General features: G+C 39.0%; 3 protein-coding genes and 1 long non-coding RNA gene across 5 annotated transcripts in view; 3 read left to right on the top strand and 1 right to left on the bottom strand.

Moving 5' to 3' along the window:
• Positions 1-4,596, top strand: part of rnf19a (ring finger protein 19A, RBR E3 ubiquitin protein ligase) — a 7,836-nt gene extending 3,240 nt beyond the window's left edge. Inside the window, exons 4-9 of the mRNA XM_017037748.2 lie at positions 1-3; positions 775-889; positions 1,087-1,248; positions 1,349-1,562; positions 1,638-1,781; positions 2,084-4,596. The exon at positions 1-3 is cut by the window's left edge and continues 166 nt beyond it. Coding sequence (XP_016893237.1) covers positions 1-3; positions 775-889; positions 1,087-1,248; positions 1,349-1,562; positions 1,638-1,781; positions 2,084-2,894 — 1,449 coding nt within the window. The 3' untranslated portion in view covers positions 2,895-4,596. The remainder of the gene's footprint in view (positions 4-774; positions 890-1,086; positions 1,249-1,348; positions 1,563-1,637; positions 1,782-2,083) is intronic.
• Positions 4,597-4,648: 52 nt separating this feature from the next.
• On the bottom strand, positions 4,649-18,643 carry LOC103388906 (sperm-associated antigen 1). Of its 2 annotated transcripts, XM_025061421.1 has the most exons (19): positions 18,529-18,643; positions 17,588-17,750; positions 17,154-17,313; positions 16,763-16,882; positions 16,603-16,673; positions 16,406-16,518; positions 16,203-16,308; positions 15,817-15,947; positions 15,634-15,740; positions 15,195-15,312; positions 13,944-14,390; positions 11,807-11,906; positions 11,342-11,494; positions 10,707-10,864; positions 9,114-9,255; positions 8,470-8,596; positions 8,184-8,342; positions 7,258-7,584; positions 4,649-6,532 (listed from the first exon to the last, which is right to left on the bottom strand). In XM_025061421.1, exons 2-19 carry the CDS (start codon positions 17,746-17,748, stop codon positions 6,404-6,406), a joined length of 2,829 nt encoding a protein of 942 aa, XP_024917189.1. In that variant the 5' UTR covers positions 17,749-17,750; positions 18,529-18,643; the 3' UTR covers positions 4,649-6,403. The 2 variants fall into 2 exon arrangements, with proteins under 2 accessions (XP_024917189.1, XP_008322339.1); XM_008324117.3 differs by lacking the exon at positions 18,529-18,643 and having other exon boundaries at positions 17,588-17,865.
• LOC112487921 (uncharacterized) lies at positions 7,318-10,713 on the top strand. Its single transcript, XR_003051475.1, has 3 exons — positions 7,318-7,455; positions 7,535-7,611; positions 9,518-10,713. It is a non-coding gene; the product is annotated as an uncharacterized LOC112487921 (long non-coding RNA).
• On the top strand, positions 18,640-23,638 carry fbxo43 (F-box protein 43). Its single transcript, XM_008324118.3, has 7 exons — positions 18,640-18,795; positions 19,497-20,294; positions 20,396-21,133; positions 21,249-21,351; positions 21,463-21,657; positions 22,148-23,171; positions 23,549-23,638. The coding sequence occupies exons 2-6, from the start codon at positions 19,546-19,548 to the stop codon at positions 22,394-22,396; spliced, it is 2,034 nt and encodes a 677-aa protein (XP_008322340.1). The 5' UTR covers positions 18,640-18,795; positions 19,497-19,545; the 3' UTR covers positions 22,397-23,171; positions 23,549-23,638.
• The last annotated feature ends 61 nt before the right edge of the window (positions 23,639-23,699 follow it).

The following is a 23,699-nucleotide window of genomic DNA, read 5'->3' as shown; positions in this document are numbered from 1 at the left end:
AAGGTGCACTTTTGATTGGGTGTGGTTTACTGCATCAATTGATTCTCATGATCACTGTTAAGAAGTGTATTGGTAGACATGTAGCTATCATATCATTTTTGGATTGCTCCTGCAACATTTTATTTTAGCAGAAGAACGTTTCATTATACTTTCATCTACTTTTAATAGCATAAGGAAACAAATGCTGAAGGCTCAAGAATCCTAACAGTAGTCATGGACAGGTAGTTAGCCAAAAGGCTCAAGAATCCTAACTGTAGTCATGGACAGGTAGTTAGCCAAAAACATGCTCACTTTATCAGAATTAAATATTCTCTGAAGCAATGCTTAATATGGCTGTGTTGGTCATAGCTTGTTTTAAATCTTTATCTGGAAAATCAGCTGAATTAGTAATTCCTGCACAAAGCTCAGACAGAAGTAATTTTGTAGGGATGACTTGCACTTTGCTGTATACCACGTTTTGTGCGGAAATGCTTTAGGAAACACTAGGTCTGTAACTTTGTAAATAACTTAACTGTTCAAGGAAAATTAAGTTTCAGCACCCTTTCAAGAGCAATGTCCATCGCTATTTGTGTTGGTGGTAACGGGTTGCACTCCTTATTTTGAGCCACTATTACTAGTTCTTAAAATATGATTCAAAATTAATTATGGCAATGGCAACTGAATTTGAGCCTTATCTTTTCTACACACATTGAGGCTCATTTATCAGCTCAAATCTGAGTGTGGGACTCGTCGAATCCTTGATTTTAATGTCTTTGTTCCCTTTTTCTCTGTCAGATCCATAACCGTTATGAGGGCAAAGACATTTCCAACCACAAGAGGAACCTGGTGATCGCTGGTGGGGTGACTCTCTCCGTCATAGTGTCTCCAGTAGTTGCTGCAGTCACTGTCGGTCAGTGGTTGATCCTGTCCCTAAATCTCTCTGATTTTTGTCATTTTTGTGTGCTTCATCTTTCTTGTCAACACTATGCAAAATAAGATTTTTATAGTCACCTCTATTTCTGTAACATTTATTTTCACTGTTACAAGTTCACACTATCATCTGTTGTCCTGAGGTTTAACCTATCTGTCCATTCCCTTTACTATAAGGCATTGGTGTACCCATCATGCTTGCATATGTCTATGGCGTGGTACCCATCTCTCTGTGCCGGAGTGGAGGATGTGGCGTCTCGGCTGGAAACGGAAAGGGAGTTCGCATCGAGTTTGATGATGAAAACGACATGAATGTTGGCAGTGGTGCAGCTGCCACAGGTGGGATTTTTTACACACAGTTGAAACTGACGGTCCTCCTTATTCATTGCTCACAATATATATATATACATTTTTATTCATTGTTTTCCATCTTGTGTAGATACAACCTCGGTTGCAGAGACCAGGAACAACCCCAGTATAGGGGAGGGCAGTGTTGGAGGGTTGACAGGCAGCCTGAGTGCCAGTGGAAGCCACATAGACCGCTTAGGGGCCATCAGAGACAACCTGAGTGAGACAGCCTCCACCATGGCTTTGGCTGGAGCCAGTATAACAGGCAGCCTGTCCGGAAGTGCCATGGTCAACTACCTAAACAGGTAATAAAACAGGGACACCAGCTTTAACCTTTGGTCTCAAGCTTCTTCTAAACCTCTCCTCATCTCTGTTGTCAGGCTGGAGGTGCAGGCTGATGTGCAGAAGGAGCGCTGCAGTCTCAGTGGGGAGTCTGGCACCGTCAGCCTGGGTACAATCAGTGACAATGCTAGCACTAAAGCAATGGCTGGATCCATTCTTAATGCTTACATACCCCTAGACAGGCAAGTATTATGGTTGAATGAATCTGGCTTACTTTAAAAGAAAACCCTGTTCAAAGACCTGTCTATATCAGGCACTGTGGAAAATTTCAACACTAAGTTGCAATCTCTCTATTAGTGAGTTAGTCCTGGATTGAAATGTTTACCTTTGGTCATAAATTATAAAATAACAGAACATTGTCAGCAGCTGTGGAATCACACTTGTGAAGTTTGATACATTAAAACATATAAAGGAAGCCAAACTGCAGGTTATACATACATTCTTTTGTAAATTAAATGTGTCTCTTTTTCTTTCTTTGTTCCAGAGATGGTAATAGTATGGAAGTCCAGGTTGACATTGAATCCAAACCTTGTAAGCTGCGGCACCACAGCGGCAGCAGCAGTGTAGATGATGGAAGTCACATTGGGCGCTGTGGCTGGACATGCCCTTCTAATGTCTGTCCCTCCTCAGAGGGCAAAGGAACCTCCAACAAGTGGGCCAAAGAGGCCTCCTGCTGCTCCTCCTCCAGTTCTGGGGGCAAGAAGAGCAAAGGAAAGCTGCGCAAAAAAGGCTGCGGAGGCACCAAGATCAACGAGACTCGTGAGGATATGGACGCTCAGCTGCTGGAGCAGCGCAGCACCAACTCCTCTGAGTTTGATTCTCCTTCTCTGAGTGGCAGTTTGCCTTCTGTGGCCGATTCCCACTCCAGCCACTTCTCTGAGTTCAGCTGCTCAGACCTGGAGAGCATGAAGACGTCATGTAGCCACGGCTCTGGTGGAGGAGACTACCATACACGCTTTGCCACCGTCAGCCCATTACCTGAGGTGGAGAACGACCGCTTGGAGACCTGCCCAGCCTCTTCATCACCTTCAACCCAAGTCCACGGAGCTATGATCACTCCTCACTCCCCCACCTCTACCACCTCCTCTCTTGGCCACTGTGCAGAGCTGTCACCACTCTGCTTCATCACAGAGGAGAACGTCAACCTGGTGTGTCCTGCTGAGCTGGACAGCAACACTGGAGAGCAGCTGAAAGAATACAACAACAACAACAACAACAGCAGCAACCACCGACCGCAACATTTAACCCAAACACAGCAGCATACCAAGACCTCCTGTATACAGACTGACATCTGAGAGCTCTCCACATCGAGTGCTGCACATTTTCGGTTTTATTCATCCGTTTTTGCCCCACTCAGTGAATAATCAGCATATTTCTCAGCAAGTGTTTTTCCTACTCCCTTGTAAAGGGATCTTCATTTATTATAAAAGAATACAGCAGTCAGGTGTATTACCCAAAGGTTACCAGAGTGCAGCCACACTAAGAGAGAAGGAGAGATGACTTAACTTTATACAGTTTACTTTTTAAGAAAAGATAATTATAAAACCACTGTGCCAGCTTAGCAATGCTTTGATTCTGGCTCCACAATAGAGATGCAACACCAACGCAGGAGTCTTTGTTTCACGTTGACTCAAACAGGGACCAGTATGAATAACTGTTTCCTCTTTTTGTTTTTTGTTTTTTTCCAGAAATGTATTAGTCACAGAGGAGCCTTTGTTATCATATGTATATTTTTTCCTCTCTCCTCTATTAAATAACATCTGATGTGTAAAATATGAAGCCTGGGCTTGGCGCAGAGAGCTGTATTAGCACTAAAAGTTGGACATTTAACAAAACCATGTTTGGGTGGATGCACAGATTGTTGTAGCTACATTGTGAGGAACAGGAGCTCGGCAGCCTGGTATCGTTAACATGTCTGTACTTTTAGTGCTAAATTGACTCTGAAAGGTGCAGCCATTACTTCTGTGGAAAAACTATAGATGGTGTCTGTGTGTGAGAGTTGGGAAAATGTGGTCTCTGGAAGGCCACAGTTATAATTCTTAAAATCTTTATAATACCATTAAACAATGGGTCGGTCAATTCTGCAGAATTATGTAATAATAAGGTTGCGGTTTTTGTCAAAGGTTCTTGAGTCTGATAAGAGTAAGAGAGAACCTTGATTTCCTTCTATGGTGACTCATGGTGCCTTTAACAAGCTGTTTGTGTTGTTTGTCTTTGTCTCTTCACTGTGTCTTTCTCCGGACCCTGATCTGCAGCTCACTACAGCTAACAGAATGTCATTAACATACAGGACATCCTGTGGTAGACATTGGTCAATGAAGACTTTTCAATTGCCTACCAAAGACAGCACTAAGGCTCTTGTTAAATCTTGATACCTTTGACGTGTCAGCTGGAAACACACAGTGTGATGTCACCAGAGAGGAGACCAGTGAAGGTAAAACCCAGGATTACACACACATACACAGACCGGCCGTTTCATACACGCTCCACTAATGCTAGACAAATAACTGAGGCCACACATCAGCCAAAGGCACCTGCACTGTTAACTCCTTTTATAATTACGTTCATGTTCTGCCATGCACAGTATGAATGGGGATTCATGTGATTATGAACGTCCCTATTGGGTATTTTCTTTCCATCCTCCGTTTCTCGTTGCTGCTGAGCAGATGTGAGCTCAAGTTCTGTTTTTAGCACTTTGTGTCTGAGTTTCCCTGAGGTGAAGCTGAGGTTAAAGCATCAAAAATGGTTTTCTGACTCTGTTAATGTTAGAACACTGACATTACTCAAAATCAAGTCATCCCTGCATCAAATCTAATTATTTTCTTCATCATTTTAAATTTCACCAGAACTCCCTGTTATTTGGAAACACTAGTGCCAGACATAATTTGTACTTGTGCAGAATGGCAGAAGGTATTTGTATATTTGTTTGGTAATTTGCTTTACTATGCGTGTAAATGCATATCAGAAAAATAAAAAAAATGTATATGACATACTGTACATATGGGATGTTTATTCTCTTATTAAGGTTAATGCAATGCGTCAGGAATTATGGGATTCCAACTTTAATGATATGTTAAAATTACTTTTTTTTTTAAACATAAAAAACCTTAACATTTCAGGTTTATCGAGCACCTGACTTTCAACATACACATTTTTATAAAGCTACCAAAATATAATTTCAAACCACCAGGATGTGATTCTGGAATGTGTAATTATTGCCTGTTGCCCAACAAAAACTTGCTGTCAATATCTAAACTGAGTTTAACTGTTAAATCAAGAGCAGAAAAATCTTCAGATTTTGTTTGAATGAGGGACAAAAAAATGACACAGATGTAGATAAATAAAATCAATATTTTTGATCTTGCCCTTATTCTTACTGTTATTTTAATTATTTAAATATTTAAATATAGACTATTCTGGTTTACATGGTTATTTATGACTTCTGGCTCCAGACCCTGAAAATAATTTAGGGGATTAAGTAAAAAATAAAGCTAATTTCTTTAGAGCTGCAGTTTACATTAAAATGGATATAATCCCCTCAATCGTTTTAATCATGGGTTCATTGTCATTGTCCTCTGCTTATATTTTCTTCTGGTTTTGGACAGGTGGTCAGGATGTTTCTGCATAGAAAGAAAACACTTCCACTTGCAGCAATTCAACACAAGGTGATATTACAACACCAAGAAGAAAAGCAAGGGTGAGTGAGATTATGTGCACCAAGAAATGATCACATTTTTTTCACATGTATCAAAAGCTCCTTTCCCAGCACCAATGTCTTAGCCTAGGAAAACCTATCAAATATAGAAATACAGAGATAATTGTGAGTATTGAGTTTTAGTATAATTATGTAATTATTATTAGACATTATATATTATTATTATTATTTAGTATTATTATATAGTATAAGTTATTTGAATTAGTCACACCCTTGTAATTTTTGTCTATTATATGAAGAACATTCTCAACATTCATGTGCTAGTGCCTTGTGAACAAAAGTTTAAAAATCCATCAAATCTACTGAATGTGTGAATCTGCACATTGGTCAAGATTGTAAGCAGCCAAGGCACGCATCCCATCAAGATGCTGCATCTCACCACTGTGAACACTCGCTGTGCAGATGTCTGTCCTAACAGTGTTAATTGGCTTAAACTTATTTTTTAAAAATACTGTACATTATCAACTGACATAAATCAAAATATACAAAAGCAACCAAGACACAGGGATACAAACTGTATTTCCTGCAACAGTGTTTCCCACTAATAATGTTTGCATTTTAAATAGTTTTAAAAAATATGTCATGCAGGTTACATTTTCTTAGTGCTTAGATTTAGTTTTGTTGAATCGATGAGCAGCTGTTTGTTCTGATGTTTTTGAGGTGGTGGGGTTTGAAAAGAGTCCTGATAAGAATCTGAGCAAAGCTATGAGAACCTGAGCAAACTACACTTTGTAGTCTTGCGCAACTCTGTACACTTTGCTCCTGCTTATCAGTACACAGCAGTAAAAAGTCCTTAATGTTCTGTTTGTCTAGTTGTTGTATGTCATTAGTGGCAATACAAAAGTAAATCTGCATAGCAAAATGTTCCATAAAGAATAACATCTTACTCCTGTCCTTTACACACACCAATCATTTATAGTACATATCAGTAGACTGAATGTGACCCACCTCCACTCGGAGGTTGTATTGCTGTGGGACACATTCTACAGCTCCCTGCTTTAGTTAATACAGTCACTGAGCAGTGTTCTTGCATAGAATCATGGTTGTCATGGTGCAGCAGCTCACACCACAAGAAGGAGGGCAGGAGAGTCAGATGTATTTGTTGGCCAGGTTCTGGACATCGCTCTGTGTGAACTGTGTACTCTCTGTGTTCAACAGATGTTCAAACAGATGACTGATGTGTTGACGGCCATCCTTGTCTAGCAGCATCATTGAAATCTAAAGTAAACATCACAGGATTAATGACAATCGCTGCAGGGAACGGAGATGACAAATCATGTCACTTATAGGAAAAATTCTACAGGTAGGTACAGCGCTGTTTGAGGCCAAATGAAAAGTACAATAAAGTACATTATTGGTCTAGACTGCATTTCTGGTATAGAGTAAAACTTGAGCAGGCTGTTGGACTGTGCTTAATAGTATTTTGAGCCAGTAAAACACCCAAAAGAACTATTAAAAGTGCTTTGCAACATGAAGTGCTGAGTGAGCAGTGGAGAGTCTATTTACAGGTCCCGCTATTCCCACATTTCTAACCAGATTAAGAAGTTCTATAGGTCATAATTACTGGGATGAATAAGTCATCGGGGCTCTACTGGAGTGGCTCTGGGTTGTGGAGCTGGAACCACACTTCTTTGACCAAACCTAAGACAACGCACGGTGCCACTGGTCAGAACCAGAGTGAGAGTTTTGTGACAAGTACCACATTATGGGACTGTCTGGTTCTGATTATCGATAACAATGTTTGTTTTGAGCATGCAACAAGACAAAAAGCCGCATCTGTAGGTCTGCCCTCAGCTCTTCACTGTTTAACAGTTTGACAGACACTACTTAACCTACTGAGACGAAAGATTTGACGAAAGTATTGTTTAACTTTCGCCAAAGTTTGTAAGAGTAAAAAATGGCTTCTTAACAATTATGTCAAGTGTTATTCAAATTTGTCTTACCGAGAACCTATCAGCCTTATGTAGATGGTTGAGATGTTGGTAGACCAGGTCAGGTTTTTTCTTCAGAAGGTGGGTGTCCAGGACCTTCACAATGAAGCTGAGGGTCAGTCCATCCAGCTGGGTGCTCAGGTACTGTGGAAGATTCTCTGGAGCCGTGAAGGTCAGGAGGTCAGCACAGACCGCTGTGCTTCCACCAGAGTGAGCTGCGTTCAGAGATTGACCAAACTCGTAGCTGTTTGAAGGATGGAGGTTGATGGTGATCTCCTCACTTCTGTAGGTGTCTGCTGAGTCAGGAACTGCTGGTATTTCTTCATCATCATCATCAACCTGAGGACGAACAAGCCATTAACAGGGGTAAGATCATAGATCTTTTCTTTTGAAGGCATGACTGAAAAAGAAACCCAAAGAAGAAATCTACTATACATCTATTGACAGAGATTGTCAATTTTAATGAATGTTATTCACCTGAAATATACTGTATTTTCTTGTTTATCTTTTCCCCAGAATGAACTTTTCTTTTTTTTTCTGTCAACTTTGAGATAACAGTCTCAATTTTTGCTAATTGCTAATGTTTAGTTATCTTTCTGATATATTTAAAGCTTGTTCTTAGTTATTATTACAGCTACAGTTTTTTGCCCATAAAAACCAAGCAAAAATATTTTCTGTTCATGTTTTATTATTTCATAGTTTATGGGTGCAATAAAAGTAATTATGTAACTTAAATCAGATATTTACATTTGTCTAGACACCTCTGTTACAGATACACTATACAAAAAATAAAAATTAATTTAAAAAGTTTTAAATTTTAGAAAATTAATGGTAAATGTAACAGATATAGTTTTTCTGTGAAAAACTTTAGCAACCAATTTTTCTGATACAGCTGCAATAAAATGATTTTTAAAAAACAACCAGTCAATGTGCAGTACCTCTGTGATGGGGACAGTCTTCCTGGGTTTCCCTTGAGAGTTGTTGGCCAGACTCTGTCTGAGCAGCACTGTCACCTCCTCCAGCTCCTTCTCAGCTTCCTGCACGTTGGGGTCCAGCTGCAGCACCTCCTGCAGGTCAGAGCTGGATGCCAGGTAATCCTGTCAAAACAGTCACAATATTATAGAACCAAAAAAGTATTTTATTATTATTATTATTTAGCATTATGTAGCACATCATTACTTAACATATTATAAACACAGCTTAATACCAAATAACCTTGTTCACCTTAAGACCTTTATTGGCCAGAGCTCGTCTATAGAAGGCTTTCTTATTGGTTGGTTCCAGTTTCAGGGCTGCATCACAGTCCTGCTTGGCCTTGTTGAACATGTCCAGCTTCAAGTAGCACAGGGCTCTACACACATAAACAAACACACCAAGTTAAGAGGATTTAATATAGGTATAAATCACTTTCACCAAACACGGAAATACAGAATACATTTCTATTTAGGAATTAAAGTTTTTTCCCTTTGATAATTGCATAAAATTAACACACACACACAGATCTTTACAAAACAAAGCTTAACGCACACACCCCAGACAAACACTGAGGGACATTTAAAATGATTAATGATCTTACAAAGTAGAAAAAGAATGAAGTCAGACAAGTTTCCTGTGTGAACCATGTGTCACCCATGTTTCTAACTGTACTTTAACATGAGCCACAGTGGCCATCAGTAAAGTTATGAAAGACAAAATGTTAAATCTGCCAGCTGCTTCACGAGCTGTGGACAATTTATCCGTCTGTTCTGTTGCAATTAATCCCAGCCACAGATTAGGGCTGTTCCATGTGGAGATGAATTACTGAAAATGTGGAGGGTCACAGTAGAACACAGAATGGAAAGTGAAAGAAGCCAGAGTCTGTGTCAAACCTGTTGGTGTAGATAGCACAATCCTCTGGCTTTAGTTTAAGGCATTCACTGTACTTTCCCACTGCGTCCTGGTATTGGCTCTTCTTCACAAAATCATTTCCTTCCTGCTTCAGTGCTGCAAAACGAACTTCTGCTTTTCTTTCTGAAAGAAAAAAAGGAAATGGGGATTACTGTTCCTGGTTCCTTCTTTAAACTGTTTGGCAGGAAATATAAAGAGCTAGACACAACATTTTGGCCTCAGTTCATCACCTTCATACCTCGTGCTAATTTGCTTGTTCTAAAATGGCAAATGCTTACTTTTGTCTTTTATTTTATTATATATTTATTGTTTTTAATGACAAATATTGGTGATGATAATTTTGTTGTGTAATTCTAACCTCCAGTCTTGTTTTGTGTTTTTACAGGACTATCTTAGATCAGTTTGGACTCAAGAAGGAAACTAGGGGAACCAAGAAAAAAGATCTAAACTGAAGGAAAAACAGGTTAAAGTCCTTCTGTGAAGTAAGAGCACTGACCAGATTACTACACATGCAACACCAGGTCCACATTGACCTCTTTAGTGGTTTTTACAACAGATACAACATGATAAAGCTCTCTTGTCATTTCATAGAACACCGAGCATAAGGACATCCATCACTTCTATGTGCTGCAGAGCTTGAAGGTTTAAAACCTTCCAATCGATGCTGTTGAGCCAGCGAACAGTCACAGACGGGACTAAGCAATCTGCTGCTGACCCTTTTTAGGGGAAAAGTCTGTGCCAGAAGCTCCATCTATTTGTTTGACTTTTAAAAAATAGCTGCAACCTTGAGAGTTTGTAAACTGCTCAGTCAGAGAGTAAAAATGTGGCCTTGAAATCCTGCCTCCATGTCTCAGACAGTGTGACAGAGCAGAAACAGGACTGTGACTGTACAGCACATGTGAAGCTACTGCAAATACTTCCTTGTATTTATGTGTCAGTACTGAGATACAGCGGCAATTAATCCAGGATACTTGTGACTCACCGTTACCAGGATCAGCTCCAGATCCTATGTGATCCTCGGGGTTTGGCAATAGTCTGTATCTAATAGTCTGTATCTCAATGACACTGGAGCAGAGGTTACTCAAGGAGGGCTGTATGTGGTTTATATGTGCCCCACTTATTTCAGAGAGAGCAGCGCTGTTGTTTGTGCATAGTAATATTTGGCACAGATTTATACTAAGATGGCCATCCTAATGTAACCCTAAACATGTTTTTATGCTTAAGACTGGCTTTAGTTGGTTTTGCTATGATGGGACACATCAGCATGTTTCTTGATCATCTCTCTTCCCACTAAAATACTTCACTTCAAATCAAGTCATAAACTGAGAACAGTTTAACCCAAACCATGAAATCAAATAAACTGCTGCCACTTTATTTCTTTCTTACTGTCTGTTATTAGTAATGTTTTTTTTATTTCATTGACTTTCAAGCCAAAAGATGAACTCAACATTACTTCTGCCCAACTGCCCCTTGTTTTGTTCAATAAATCACAAAGATAAAGTTGAGTATAATTTCTGTTTCTATAAATAACACAGTGCTGTTTTATTGACTGCCTTTTCCTTCCTAACACCAACCTGCATCTCTGGCTGCTTTCTCTGCTCTGGCTTGTAGAACATCTGCGCTTGGTGGCTCCTCTCTGCGGTGCTGCTGAGCTGACAGAGGCACCAGGGGAATCTCCGGAAGTTTCTCTCGCCACTCTGTACCATCCTGATCAATGAGTACTCGAGTGATCCTGGAGGAAGACCCCGATAAGTTTACTACTCTCTGTGTCACAGAGAAACAATAGAAATGACCTGCAGTCTATAATAAGCATAAATGACCACCAGCTTTGTGCTAGCTCAGGATTAAATCGACCAGCTAGTAATAACAGCACCTCTATGGCCAAACTAAATATTTTACATGAATGTATTTATTCTTGTAATTGTGCTGATGCCATCAACAAATCCAATGGAAGTGAATCAATCAAGTCATCATCTTGTTTCTTCTTCCGGTGCTTTCCCTAGGACTCTTAAAAGATTAGGTGTCACTCACTTTAAGTGGACTTAATGACATACTATAAAGTCAATGTCCTTGGTGACCATCAGCTCTTGTGTTGCTAACAGATAAAAGTGGTTTTACTTGTTAGACAAACCAGAAATGTGAAAGTAAAAACTAATTTCATTGGTGTCTGTGTTTTGGACGATTGTAAGTTATAAAGCTTATACTGAACCTGTTGACGCTGTCATGTGCTGCCTGCACACTGGCATCTATCTGCAGGACGGTTTTGTAATCCACGTAGGCCTTTTGGTAACGCTCCAGGGAATCATAAGCCATGGCACGGCGTAGGAGGGGCTTTAGAGAGAAAGGCTGCAGCTCCAGAGCTCTGGTTGGTATAAATATAGATGGGATGAGACAGGAGCAAAGGATCAAGTCTGCAGCTTTCACTGCCAATCATAGAATGTGATTGTACTGTCAGGATCCATGTCTGTCCAGTTATTTTCTAGTTAAAAACTCACAACACCCTGACACAGTTTAACTGATAACCTGAGAGTATTATAATGTGGAGGAATGATTAAAGCACAGAGCTGTAAGATGCTGTGAAATTAGAGGTGACTCCCTCAGCAAACAATCTCTTACTGTACACTCTAACTGGTTTCACTGTATGTGTGTGTGTGTGTGTGTGCACGCAGCTCACTTCGTGCAGTCTTGGATACATTCTTGACTGTTACCATCTTTCAGGTAGCACGCTGCCCTGTTGGAATACAGTACACAGAGGTCGTCTGGACTGTCAATCCCTGTGGAAAGTCAGATGAATGTCAATATAAAAGTACAACAAAGAAAACATCAGGAACAAAAGCAGGTAGGTCATAACAAATCTAAAGTCACTTTGGGAAAAATCACTTGGAATCTGGGTTGAGTTTCCATTATTTCAATTCGAGGACCAAACATTAGTGATTGTCAGCAGGAGTCATGGATTCAATGCTGCTCTTTGAATCAATTCAAAAGTAAACTACCAGGGTTTCAAGTGAAAATGTTTTCTTAAAAAATAAGAAGCAGGAGTGACGTCTGAGACATAATCCAATAGTGTTTCAGGTCTAATTCACATAACTTAATTGAGTGACGACAAGGTGTATTGTCAGAGTGTATGTCACAGAAAAAGGTAAAATCCAATCAGCCCCCAGGATGTCCCTAATTTTGTAAGTAGGAATATACAACTTTTATGTTGATTTTGCATCTATTGGTCATCTTTTAAGGTCCAAGTCAATAAAGAAATTTGGATTCAATCTTGGTCAATCCATTAAAAAACTAATTAACAGAAGAAGAAGTTTAAAATTAACAGGATTCGAAAACATCACTGGAGAAATTCAAAGTGGATCTAAGCCGACTCAGCAATTCTGGACACAGGTTATTGTTAACACATACTGCAGAAAGCTGTATTTATTTCCGTGAATTATAGAAATCTGTTTCCATACAAGGACTCTTGAACACCTGCTGTGATCCTATTCCTGTTGTACTTTACATGATCATTTATCTGGCCTACATTTGAAACTTGGTGATGGTAAGGTAAAGGTGTTGGAGACCATAGTTTGAAACAACATTGAGCAAATCTAGACCGTGCAAAGGTTTTCCTTAACTGTCAACAGTTACATACAAATTATTTTCTCGTTTTGGATTGATTGCACACTGACATTAATTCTTCTAACATTTTAAAGCTTTGCTTCATTCCAAATGATCTTTTACAAAATTAGTCAATATCTGTTTTGACCATTTAATCTTCATCTGGCTAAGTTGTCTGTATTTTATTCATTTATAATGTTAATGACATTTTTAAAATAGATTTTAAGAAAAGAAAGTCATTTATATATTATTTAATTCAGATAAATATTATTTGATATTTAATTTTTTTCTAACAGGAAACAATGCTATGATTGAAATTCATCTCGACTTTGTTCAACATCAACATCAACATGGAAAATGTCTGAATTCGGGCATTTAAAAATTGCTGAATTGAAAACATTTGGTTATGTTTTAATTCACAGATCGTTTTTCCATTAATGTCATGTGCTATAATCTGCATTTGACGTGGCATCTACTGCACCAGTCAAGTGATGAAGCAGCTCAGAGGATGTCAGTCCTTCATCACTTTCACTGTCAGAGTCAGCAGTGATAAACTATGACTGTCCACAGAGATACAGACAAAGATGGCAGTGGGTCAGCCCTGACCAACAGCCAATTCTCTTCATTAATCAATCTCTTTCTCTCTCTCTATATATATATATATATCTGTTCCCTCTAAACTGTAACTTATGGCTGCGGCTACACCGATTCAATTTCACAGAGAGTGGTTAGTAGTCATGTGACCTGGAGAGACCTGAGCTGAGAGGCTTAACGTCAGGCTGAGGCAAAAACAGAATCACTGTCTGTGTGCAACAGCACAACTCCAATGTACACACTGTTTAATGAGCGCAAGGTTAATGTACCTTGTCCCTGTGATACAGGATTATTAGACCAGTCTAATTTGATTGACTTTTATTAGAATGTTGTAAGAACTGAATTAAAGGAACCATTTCAGTAGCAAGGTCGTCACCAACGCTACTGTATACTAAAAAGAGAATATTTATCCGAACACAGGTCAGAACCCTGGTTATAAACATCAGTCAGTCAGGTGACATTTGTTCCTTGTCATTAAGGTCTTGTCATAAACACAAGGTTTCAGACATGAGGGTGTATATTTACATTTTCTGCAGTGGGATTTACATAATGTTCTATTGTGTTTACAGTGTCTAACTATATCAAGGACAACATTAACCAGCAGCAGTGCTCACACCTACCTGAGTCGTTATATCCCTGAATGGCTTGTGAGTATTTCTCCAGTGCATCGGAAAACTGTCCATTTTTAAACAGCAGGTTTCCTTCATTCTTTAGCCGGGCCAGCGGTGGAGGGAGAGCTCCACATGGAGCATCAAGGTTGACAGTTCCTCCAGCTTGAGTCTGATTGCCACTGCTGCCCTGATCAGCGTGGGCTGAAGCAGTCGAGCCCCTCTGGTTTGTTCCATTGGCCACCTTTTCCTTGGACTCCTGAGTGGAGACTTTGTATTTGTCTGCGTTCGCTCCTTTACTCCACGGGTGTTTTGTGTGAGAGCTGCTTGAATCATTGTGTTGTCCCAGGTCCCCTTTGCCATTGGGCTTCTTCTGAGCATTCCCCATGTTCCCCCTTTCCGCAGGAGCAGCTGATCTCTCCTCCCCTCCCACAGGCTGGCTGGGTTCAACCAGAAAGGCTGGAATGGAGAGAGAAAGGTGAAGAGAGGAGGGGTGTACCGGAAGAAGTCAGTGGTTACATCACAGTGGGGGAGGGTTGGACACACACACACACACACAGGGAGAGCAGTTTAGTTCCAGGAAGCAGACGACTGATCCGTGGGGGTGGGGTAGATAATACGCATGCACAGTGAGTCACTTTGAGCAGAAGGCACGGCATGGACTTGACTATTACAAAAAACGCTCAAGCTCCCTTTAACAATTGCTCTCTTTCTACTGCAGCTTTTAAAATAATACAGATGACTACCTAAACTGTAACTTAACTGTCAGGCTTATTTCAGACTTCAGTCACTGTTTTGTACCACAAGTAATTATAATCCATTCATTTCCCAAGAATCATTGAAATTCACTCATACATTTGTTCATTTTTGCTTGATACAGGGACAGTAATGTTGTAATCTGAGCAGGTAACCACTCTATCAGTCCAGCAACCTACAGAGACGGACAGACATTCTGACTCAGATTTCAAATACAATTGAATGATCCACGATCCATGATTGAATGACCTCTATTAATCCAAATTACCCATATGTGTGTTTTAGACCTTTACACCTGCACACACAGGGGAGGGGGAATCACCGCTCAGGATTACCCCTGGGTCAACCTGAGGTTAAGGCCATTCCCCTATTTTAAATCATCACCTAATTCAGCTTAATTGTGAATGGGTTTAAAAACTGTGTGATGTTCACTGTTTGTGTTCATTTGATTCATGCCTGTGTGTTTAAATGAGGGGAAGTCAATGACGTGTAAATTAATGATCATACCTTCAGTTTTTTTCTCCGTGTTTTCATCTTTCTCTTCCTCTACTTCTTGAATGATGATTTTTTTGCCTTGTTTTTGCTGCTCCGGTTGACATTCTTTCTCAATTTCAGATAGAAGTTCCTACCAAGAACAGATTTCATCAGCAGTCAGAGGACAAACCAGTTCAGTCAAGGTAAGATCAGCACCATGCAGTACTATATCTATGATACTCTACATAGTAAGTCCAAATGTTTCACCTGTATTTTTGCAAAAGTAAGCCACTTTAATTATGGATAATAAGCCAAGATAATATTCATCTAGTTTAATAATAATAATACATGAGCATTGTTTCATTACAACCTCACTAAAGTACGAGGGTTTTCCAATTCACTTCTATAGAGTGACATCTAGTGGCCACTATGCTGCTGTACTAGCTAGCGATGAACGTTCTGTATCACTCACTGTGGCTGAAACATTATGTGGTTCCATCTTCAGAACCTCCCGCAGGCCTTTAGCTGCCTGCTGGACTTGACCCATGTGCTTGTGTATAGTGGCTCGTCGCAGCAGGGCTGATAGAAAGACAAAGGTTGAAGATTTAATAACACCTCTTTTTTATGGCACTGTATTGTTGTTGTAGAATCGTACCTTTCACATTTCCTGGTTCCAGCTGAAGAACACTGTGACAGTCTGTCATTGCATTCTGCCACTGGTTAAGTTTGATGGCTGCCTGGGCTCTGTTGTTGTACGCAGCCACAGTTGGTATAATAGACAAACTCCTGCCACAGAAATCCAACAGCAAATATTCACATTGAATCACCTTTTCTTTGGAATTGACATTTGAGCTGCATTCAGTGGTACTTATCATTTCAATGAGTGCCATATATATCAAGATTATATTTATTATGATATGTAAAACAGTTGTACAAACTGCCTTGATCTTGTCTAGTCTTGACTGAGAACCTTTACAAATATCTGTTTAAAACAGGCTACAGGTATTTAAATTTGAGATTTGAAACAAAAATTCAAGTGACCTGGAATAGTAGGAGATCGCCTCTTCATAATCGTTGGCTCTAAAGGCTTCATTGCCTTTGTCCTTCTCTCTGTTTGCCATCACAAGTTTCTCCTGTTGGGTTAGCACTGGTGATGCAGCAATAAAATAGATCACACATGTTCAGATATAGAGACGGCAAAATAAAAATAGAAAAAGAACACTAAAGAGAGAAATAAACATTACATGAAGTATCCACTTCTGTCTTGATCTGAGAGATTCCTTTGATTTTACTTGCTGCCGGCTGACTGTGGTTCATATTCCCATCAATCCTCTTACATTCATTTTCTACATCAAACCTGGCAAATAGAGAATGACACACACTATTTCTAGATCTGTTTCAATACATCATTTGTTTTTTTCTCTTTGGAGGGAAGACTCACTTGTCCCATTCTCGATAATCACGTGGTATGACACGTTTGGAAGACTTTCTCCTTTCCGCAGTATTTGAGTTCTGTAATGAGAAGAGCACTAGATTGGACCATTTAATGTACTTGTTCATGGAAATGTTTCAGTGTACGTATCAGAGAACCTAAACAGTACCTTGTTAAGTGAAATGGAACAGTTAGAATTTCTTATCGATGGTATTTCCTTCATTACATCATCACATGGAGGCTGCTGTTTCAGCAAAGTTTCAGCATGTTTGGTTTCCTCCTGCCATGTCTGTGAAAAAAGTATTAAGTAAAGCTAGTACCAATACATTTCACAACCAACCTAAAATAGTTAATATCTATAAACATTCCTTTGTTATTGTTTATAACTTACTGACAAGATTAGCTTTACAGAAGTAAGAAAATAGGTAACATTTGTAAAAGAAAAACCACTTATATTGGGCATTCTTAAACACAGCTCTTACTAATTTATGCAATATCAAAGTGTAATACATAAAAGCATTTTCACTAATTTCATGTATACATAAAAAGAGTTTACAAACTGTTAGTTCATCAACAATTTGGCTCCATTCATCTTTGGAAAGACTGGACGCTGTTGCGACAGGAGTTGCCTTCCTCAGTGCTCGGTTCTTCGGGTCCAGTTTCTCCAGATGATCCTCACAGAACTGGATCAGATGAGGGTAAAAGCCCTCATCACCAGACCTTCAAAAGTACAAATAGTGAAATAGTTCAGATTAAAACTTCTTGCAATGAATTTAGAACAACGTATGCATTCAGCTCACTCTGCTGCAGCTACCACCCCTCACCAACACAACCTCCTTTACTTAGATGAACTAACTCATGTGCATAACATCATACAACACATCCCCCCGACCTCCCCAGCATCTGGCTGTGACTGCTGACAAACTTAATATTTACTTAATTGCTTAATTTTTGTGCCACCTCACATCAGAAGTAAATAATTGTTTGATTTTACCTCAGCACCCTTAGAATCTTCTCCAGGTATTTCACATCATTGCACTTTTCAATGTATGCGTAGTCCAAACACTCCACAGGGACCTCTGATGACAGAGACCTTTGACGGTCAGTGAAGGTGGATTCACCTTGAAGAGACGAAACTTCCCTTGCACTTGTCATGCCTAGAATAGAATTTTCATTAATTTGTCATGTGTCCTGTTCACAGTGGCATGTTTCAACCTGTGAGAAACGAACTATGAAGTTGTTTTTTCATTTCCATGGTGTTTTACATTACAAGGTTGCTTCTGTAATGTTGCATTGCAGCCCTATATTTTTCCTGCCTTCTCTTCAAAGGATTCAAAGCTCATTTTTGAGATTGTATTTATTACTTACTGCTTACTACACACTAACATACAAGTCTATTATTATTATTTAGTTTTTTCTATTTTTTTCTATATATTTCTTAGCCATTTTTATGTACCATGTAGTACTCAATTTTTATACTAATACTTAGCTACCACTTCAAAACTAAGCTGTTGTTTTAGCCATGAGCTATCTAATATACCTAGTATATTTAAGAAATAAACTTCATATTCAGTGTTGATATTTAAAACAACCATGTGGTTTACATTCGTTTTGTTGAAGTCCAACAGATTGGTAACATTTACTATCGTTTTTTATACAGATCAAAAATATCTATACAAGTTATATAAACACGCATACACATACTATTTAATACTTCGAAGGAGCAATGGTTTTCTGTAAAAAAGAAGAAAAAGTACAAAGTAAACACCTAACATTTTACTGTTATATATTTAAGCATAGGCTATAATGTATACTATGAAACCTTACGGTGTTCTCCAAAGAACGTTCAACAGTACAAGTATTATTTATAAAATATGTTAGTATTTGGGTATATCAATGTTTGAATAAAAAAACGAAAGTTTTAAATAGCATCACCTGTTTGCTGTTGTTTGTTGGAAAAACTCCACGGCGCTGTCTGTTACTATGGTAAATGAGCCAGCCTACATTTCTAACCGGAAACACGTCACGCGGTCGGTTGCGTAGCCCCGATTTGAAAAGCTGAATCCAATTTCAGCGGTTGTCTGTGTTTGGATCAACATGTAGCAAACAGAAATTAAGGAAACAGGTGTATGAAAACTGAGGCCGGAGACTTAGCCCAAGAAAACACCATAGTCTCTGCGTTTGCCCAGTTTTTATCGAGAAGTAAGTGTCCGAACATTTTGAAAACATGTTTTTAGAGAGATGTAACATTCGTTTGTGAGAGAAGCACGTTTCGACTGAAGTAGAAGCAATTTCTTGTCGCTGGGTCATTTGTAGAGGAAACTAATGCACCACACATGCAGTTTTATACGTTTAAATATGTATGAAAAATTCTCGCTGTAGCGAAACCGAATTTACGTGACTGTAGGTCTATTGAAATTTGTATTCAATTTCTAAATGTGCCTGTGTTTAAAATAAGATTAGCCAAAGTTTGCAGTAAAATAAGCGTTTGTAATTACTGAATGCTAAGAAACACTGACACGAAGGCTATGTTGCTAAGTAGAACAGGTGTTTGGCGTAATTGCTTCCTCAAAGGGTTGTGGCACACTAGTGTTTAATTTTTGACTCGCATTTTGGTTAATTAAAATCGCCTCTGCAACTTTAAACTGCAGTTCAATGTCTCATTACAGTCCTGACACCGCTATTTTGTAAAAAACCTGTGTAAATAATTGTAATTATAGGCTCCATTGTGTTTAGAGTACTCCAGCCCCTTAGCAGCACTCCTGTAGTACCAGTCCAGACTTGTTGGTATTGGCGGCTAAATTTCACTTTATAGCGGCACTGCACAGATCGCAGCGTTGTCAAAGTACTGATTCTTGTAATTGCTTTTGATTTTATTTTATCTGTATTTTTTTATTATACAGAAATCATCACCTATTTTGTTCTGTCCTGGGGCCAAAGCTTGTACAAGATATGAGGAATGTGGAGTACACACCAGTGTCAAAGGTTTATCCAGTCTACTGCAAAGACCAGCATACTTATGACTGCTGTGACAGTGGCTACTCGGGTTTATTCCAAAGTCCACAAAACATCAGTGAAGTTGACCTACAGTCTTTGTCACCTGTTGAGTTTAATGAGACCCCTAAAGAAAATGTTCGCCTCACTGTCACATCCAAAGAGAGGAACAAGCAAACCCAGCAGCCACCACCAATTAGCTGGTGTGAAACTCCTAGACTATATAAAAGAGATGCCTCTCTGAGACATAGACTTCTAACATGCAAACCCAGCACAGATGTTGACAACACAAGGTTGACATGTATGAAAACGACTGAAACCTCAATCAGCGCCAGGTCTAAACAATTATTCAGTGGATCATTTGACTCTCTGGACGCAGTGACTGTGGCTTTTGCATCAAGCACTTTAAGACTAGATCAAGACCTGCCACTATCCAGCAGGAAACGTCGATTCCTTTACTCAAACATTAGAACTTCCACTCTTGTAGATGGTAAATCCAGCACTGGTAAGAATGCACCAACTTTTGAGAGGGAGGTTTTACTCTCAGAAGCAGATTTCAGACAAAGCAATTCTACCTCTGATCAAACCACTATTGAGACTCCACAGTCGTCCAAGGAATACCTTCAATCGCCTGACCAGCACATGTCAAGTGGCTTTAATGATGTCTTTTCTACACCATCTACTACACAAACACCTAAATGTGTGAGGTAGGTTCTTTTGCATTTTTTCTTTCCAAATGTATTTAATATTTACTAATGTTATTGTAAAATCAATTTAAAAAAAATCAAAATGTTGTGCCTTGTAACAGGTCTGTCTCTGAAGACAGTGGATTTGGTTCCCTGACCCTAGATAAATCCCAAGACTCCTCAGTAGACCATGATGGCTCATTTCAGGATCTGCTGTTTTCTGCGTCAAAAACTAACTGTGAAACCCCCAGTATTGCAGACCAAAAGCGTCGGCCCCGTTTGCAGCGTCAGCATAGACTTTCTACACTCAAAGAAGGAGGTTCACAGTCTGAGGAAGAGCCTACAAACAGGAATATTGCACATTTTCATCAGAGCTTCTCTAAAGATGTCCTGGCTGAGGGTGCTACGCCTTGCCAAGTCCTCTCGGTAAAATGTAGAAATGGAAGGACCCCAGATGGTTTGATCCATGCAAAACAAGGTTATGCCACACCACTCAGTGCCAAACCAGGACACACCACGCCTGTGAGTTCAGTATCTCCAACTAATGGAAACACAACCCCTCTGAAAACAACCCCAGTCGATCTCTCGCTGACACCAGCCCTGCAGCTGGTTCATGCCATGTTTCAGCAGAAGGCGCAGGTGTTTTCTGGACAGAGTCCAAGTCTCAGTGAGCAGCTGAAGTATGCAACAGCACTGGCTGAGACCCCAGTATTGCTAAGGACCACCATGCCATTGGCTGGACTGATTGGCAGGAAGATGGGTCTGGGGAGGATAGACATACTTAAAGAGTTGAAGAAGAGAAACCTCAGACACATCCTGGCTGTCATACTTGGTTACCTAACACCTGAGAGCATCTACAAGTGAGGATTATTTTATACCTAACCATATAAATGAAACAGTTTCAAATCTTATCTAATGTGTTATCTGTATTCATTTAAATCTATATCAACTTAAGCTTAATTTCACCTTTGACAGCTGCGGTCTGGTGTCCAAAAATTGGAATGAAATCATAATGCAGGACAGAGAAGCTGCGACAAGAAGAAGAAGCTACCTGTGTGAAATGAAAGCATCTCATGAGGTAGATTTGCTTTTTGAAGTGAATTTATGCTGATCGATATAAGATCAGTCTTATATCATCTAATAGTAATTAATATTTAAAACTATTTTCAATGTTATTTTTGTCTTGAAGCTCAGTGATACCCCCCATGTCCCTGATGCAGAAACCAGGCTAACACTGCTCAGAAGGTCAGCACTCAAGGTGGTTCAGAACCAGTCCAGAAACTCCAGTTTCTGCACACCACTGTCAGGAGGTATCGGATCCGCACAACTTCAGCACAGCACGTCACGTTCGGGGAGCAACAGCAAGCGTGAGAAATTTGTAGAAGTGAGTTTGATTTTATTCTGAGATATTTTATTACCATACTGCTTAAGTTTTATCATGGTTAAATAACCCACATAAAAGTATGCAGTCATTTACAATTAAAAGATATTCAAATGGTCTATGTGGGGTAATGTGCAAACATACAACCTCCACATAGAGAATCTTTAGATGTTGAAACTTACTGAAAATGACAATTAATTTATTCATGTATGTGCATACTAATAGAAATATTAGTTTAATATTTCTGCTGGTAAAAGTATTTATATGTATTTGTATATCTATTTATTAATCTTATCACTTATAATGAAGCAGAGGGTAACATATTAAACTTCATTCATTACTGCAAGACATATCAGCTTTTTTTCCATACTTTCTCAAAGTCTATAAGCCCTTTAAACACCTAGTAGAGGTGTTTAAAGGGCTGTCCAAATATTGCTAAAAACAGCATCATTTTATTTTTATTTTTTTTATTTTTCTTTAATGAACATTTCAGATAGCCAAAACACTCTTTATCGATGAGTGTCTCAAGCCTTGTCCTCGATGTGAACATCCTGCGAGATGCCACTCAGTGAAAGGTGAAGGCGTGTGCACCAGAAAGGACTGTGGTTTCCAGTTTTGCACATCCTGCTTGTGTGGTTTTCACGGCTCCAGAGAGTGTACAAGTCGGTTTGGGAGTCGTCGCAAAAGTGACATAATTCTTCCAGGAAGTGCTCAAAGCCGGCGAAATGTGAAGAGGTTATGAAAACAACTTGCACTTGATTAGTTCTTACCATGTTAGTCTAAAGTTTTTAATTTTTGTTTTTTTTTCTTCAGTCTGATGCTTGGCAATGAGGAAACGTTTAGTACAAAATTTGTCTTGTGATCTTTTTCTTTTTTTTGTCTTTGTACCTGTCGTTTTACTGTTACAACTTTTTTTCAACCCAAACCTTTTTTTTTCTATGTTTTTAAATATGAAATTGAGAAAATTCATCCTGCAACCAATAACAAATTTGCTGCTTGGATAATTTCTCATTCACTGAAACGTGGAGAATTTTTTTGAAACTCCAGAGATTTTCAAATTTTACTAAAGTCTTTTGATATGAATTTTAAAATAAATTTCTTGATTATTATATATTTTATCCATCTCTCAGTTGTCATTGTGGTATGTTTTAAAATTTACAGAATTATTGGCTTTTGGCGCCATCTAGTGGCTTGATTCTAACTCTTTAATAACACAATACGTTTCATGCCATATTGTTACAAGTTAAGTTTCTTGGAACTTAAAGACAAAAGATATAGAGCTGCCTAAAATATAAAATTAGGGTCGCGTTTGACACTAAACAACTACACGTCTTTTTGTTTTTCTGTCCTCTAGTTAAACTTTTACCGCCCCCTGTGTTTTGAAAATGAGTCCACTTCCATAGCAACCTGCACTGTGTCTGTAATTACACTGAAAGCTTCTCAGTCAGTGTCACCACTTCAACTGAGTCACTGGGCCCTGAGTATCACTTTTGTTCACTGTGGAGTAGTTTCCAAAGGTAAGATTCTGCAGTTACCTAGAAAAGTAACATATATATATATATATATATATTTATGTAGTCTGAAGTTACAAGTGTTTCCACACTTCTGCTAAAAGTTGTGAAATGCATAGTGTGGTGAACTTAGAAAAGACATGTTCCTTTATTTGCTGTTTGTTTCAAATGTGATTTGTATTTGCTAAGTAACTGAACATTTAAACAATCTTAGTAAACTGCTGTGTTTAGATGAGATTTGGAAAGTCAGTTTGATACACTTGGTTCCACACAGAATTATGCCTATGTATGCTCGCTGTGCTGTGATATTAATGATTTAGAGCAGGGGGTAAGTAACACTTACATGTGTGTGTGCAAATACTCATTTTGTTTTGCCTTTTTAGGACCTTTCCCAGGGAGGCTTTGGCCTAATAAGACAGAGCTGAATATTTCTGTCTAAAAGTGCTTTAAGTTGAAGAATGCAAGGATATCCCACCACCAGGATGAAAGGAGTGTGATGTTTAAATCAAAGAAATAGAATGGAATGAGGAAAGG

The sequence above is a fragment of the Cynoglossus semilaevis genome, chromosome 13, assembly GCF_000523025.1.
Source record: "Cynoglossus semilaevis isolate Cse_v1.0 chromosome 13, Cse_v1.0, whole genome shotgun sequence".
In the NCBI taxonomy this organism is placed as follows: Eukaryota; Metazoa; Chordata; class Actinopteri; order Pleuronectiformes; family Cynoglossidae; genus Cynoglossus; species Cynoglossus semilaevis.
The sequence above is the reverse complement of the archived record's forward strand: the minus strand, read 5'-3'. Positions and strand labels throughout refer to the sequence as shown.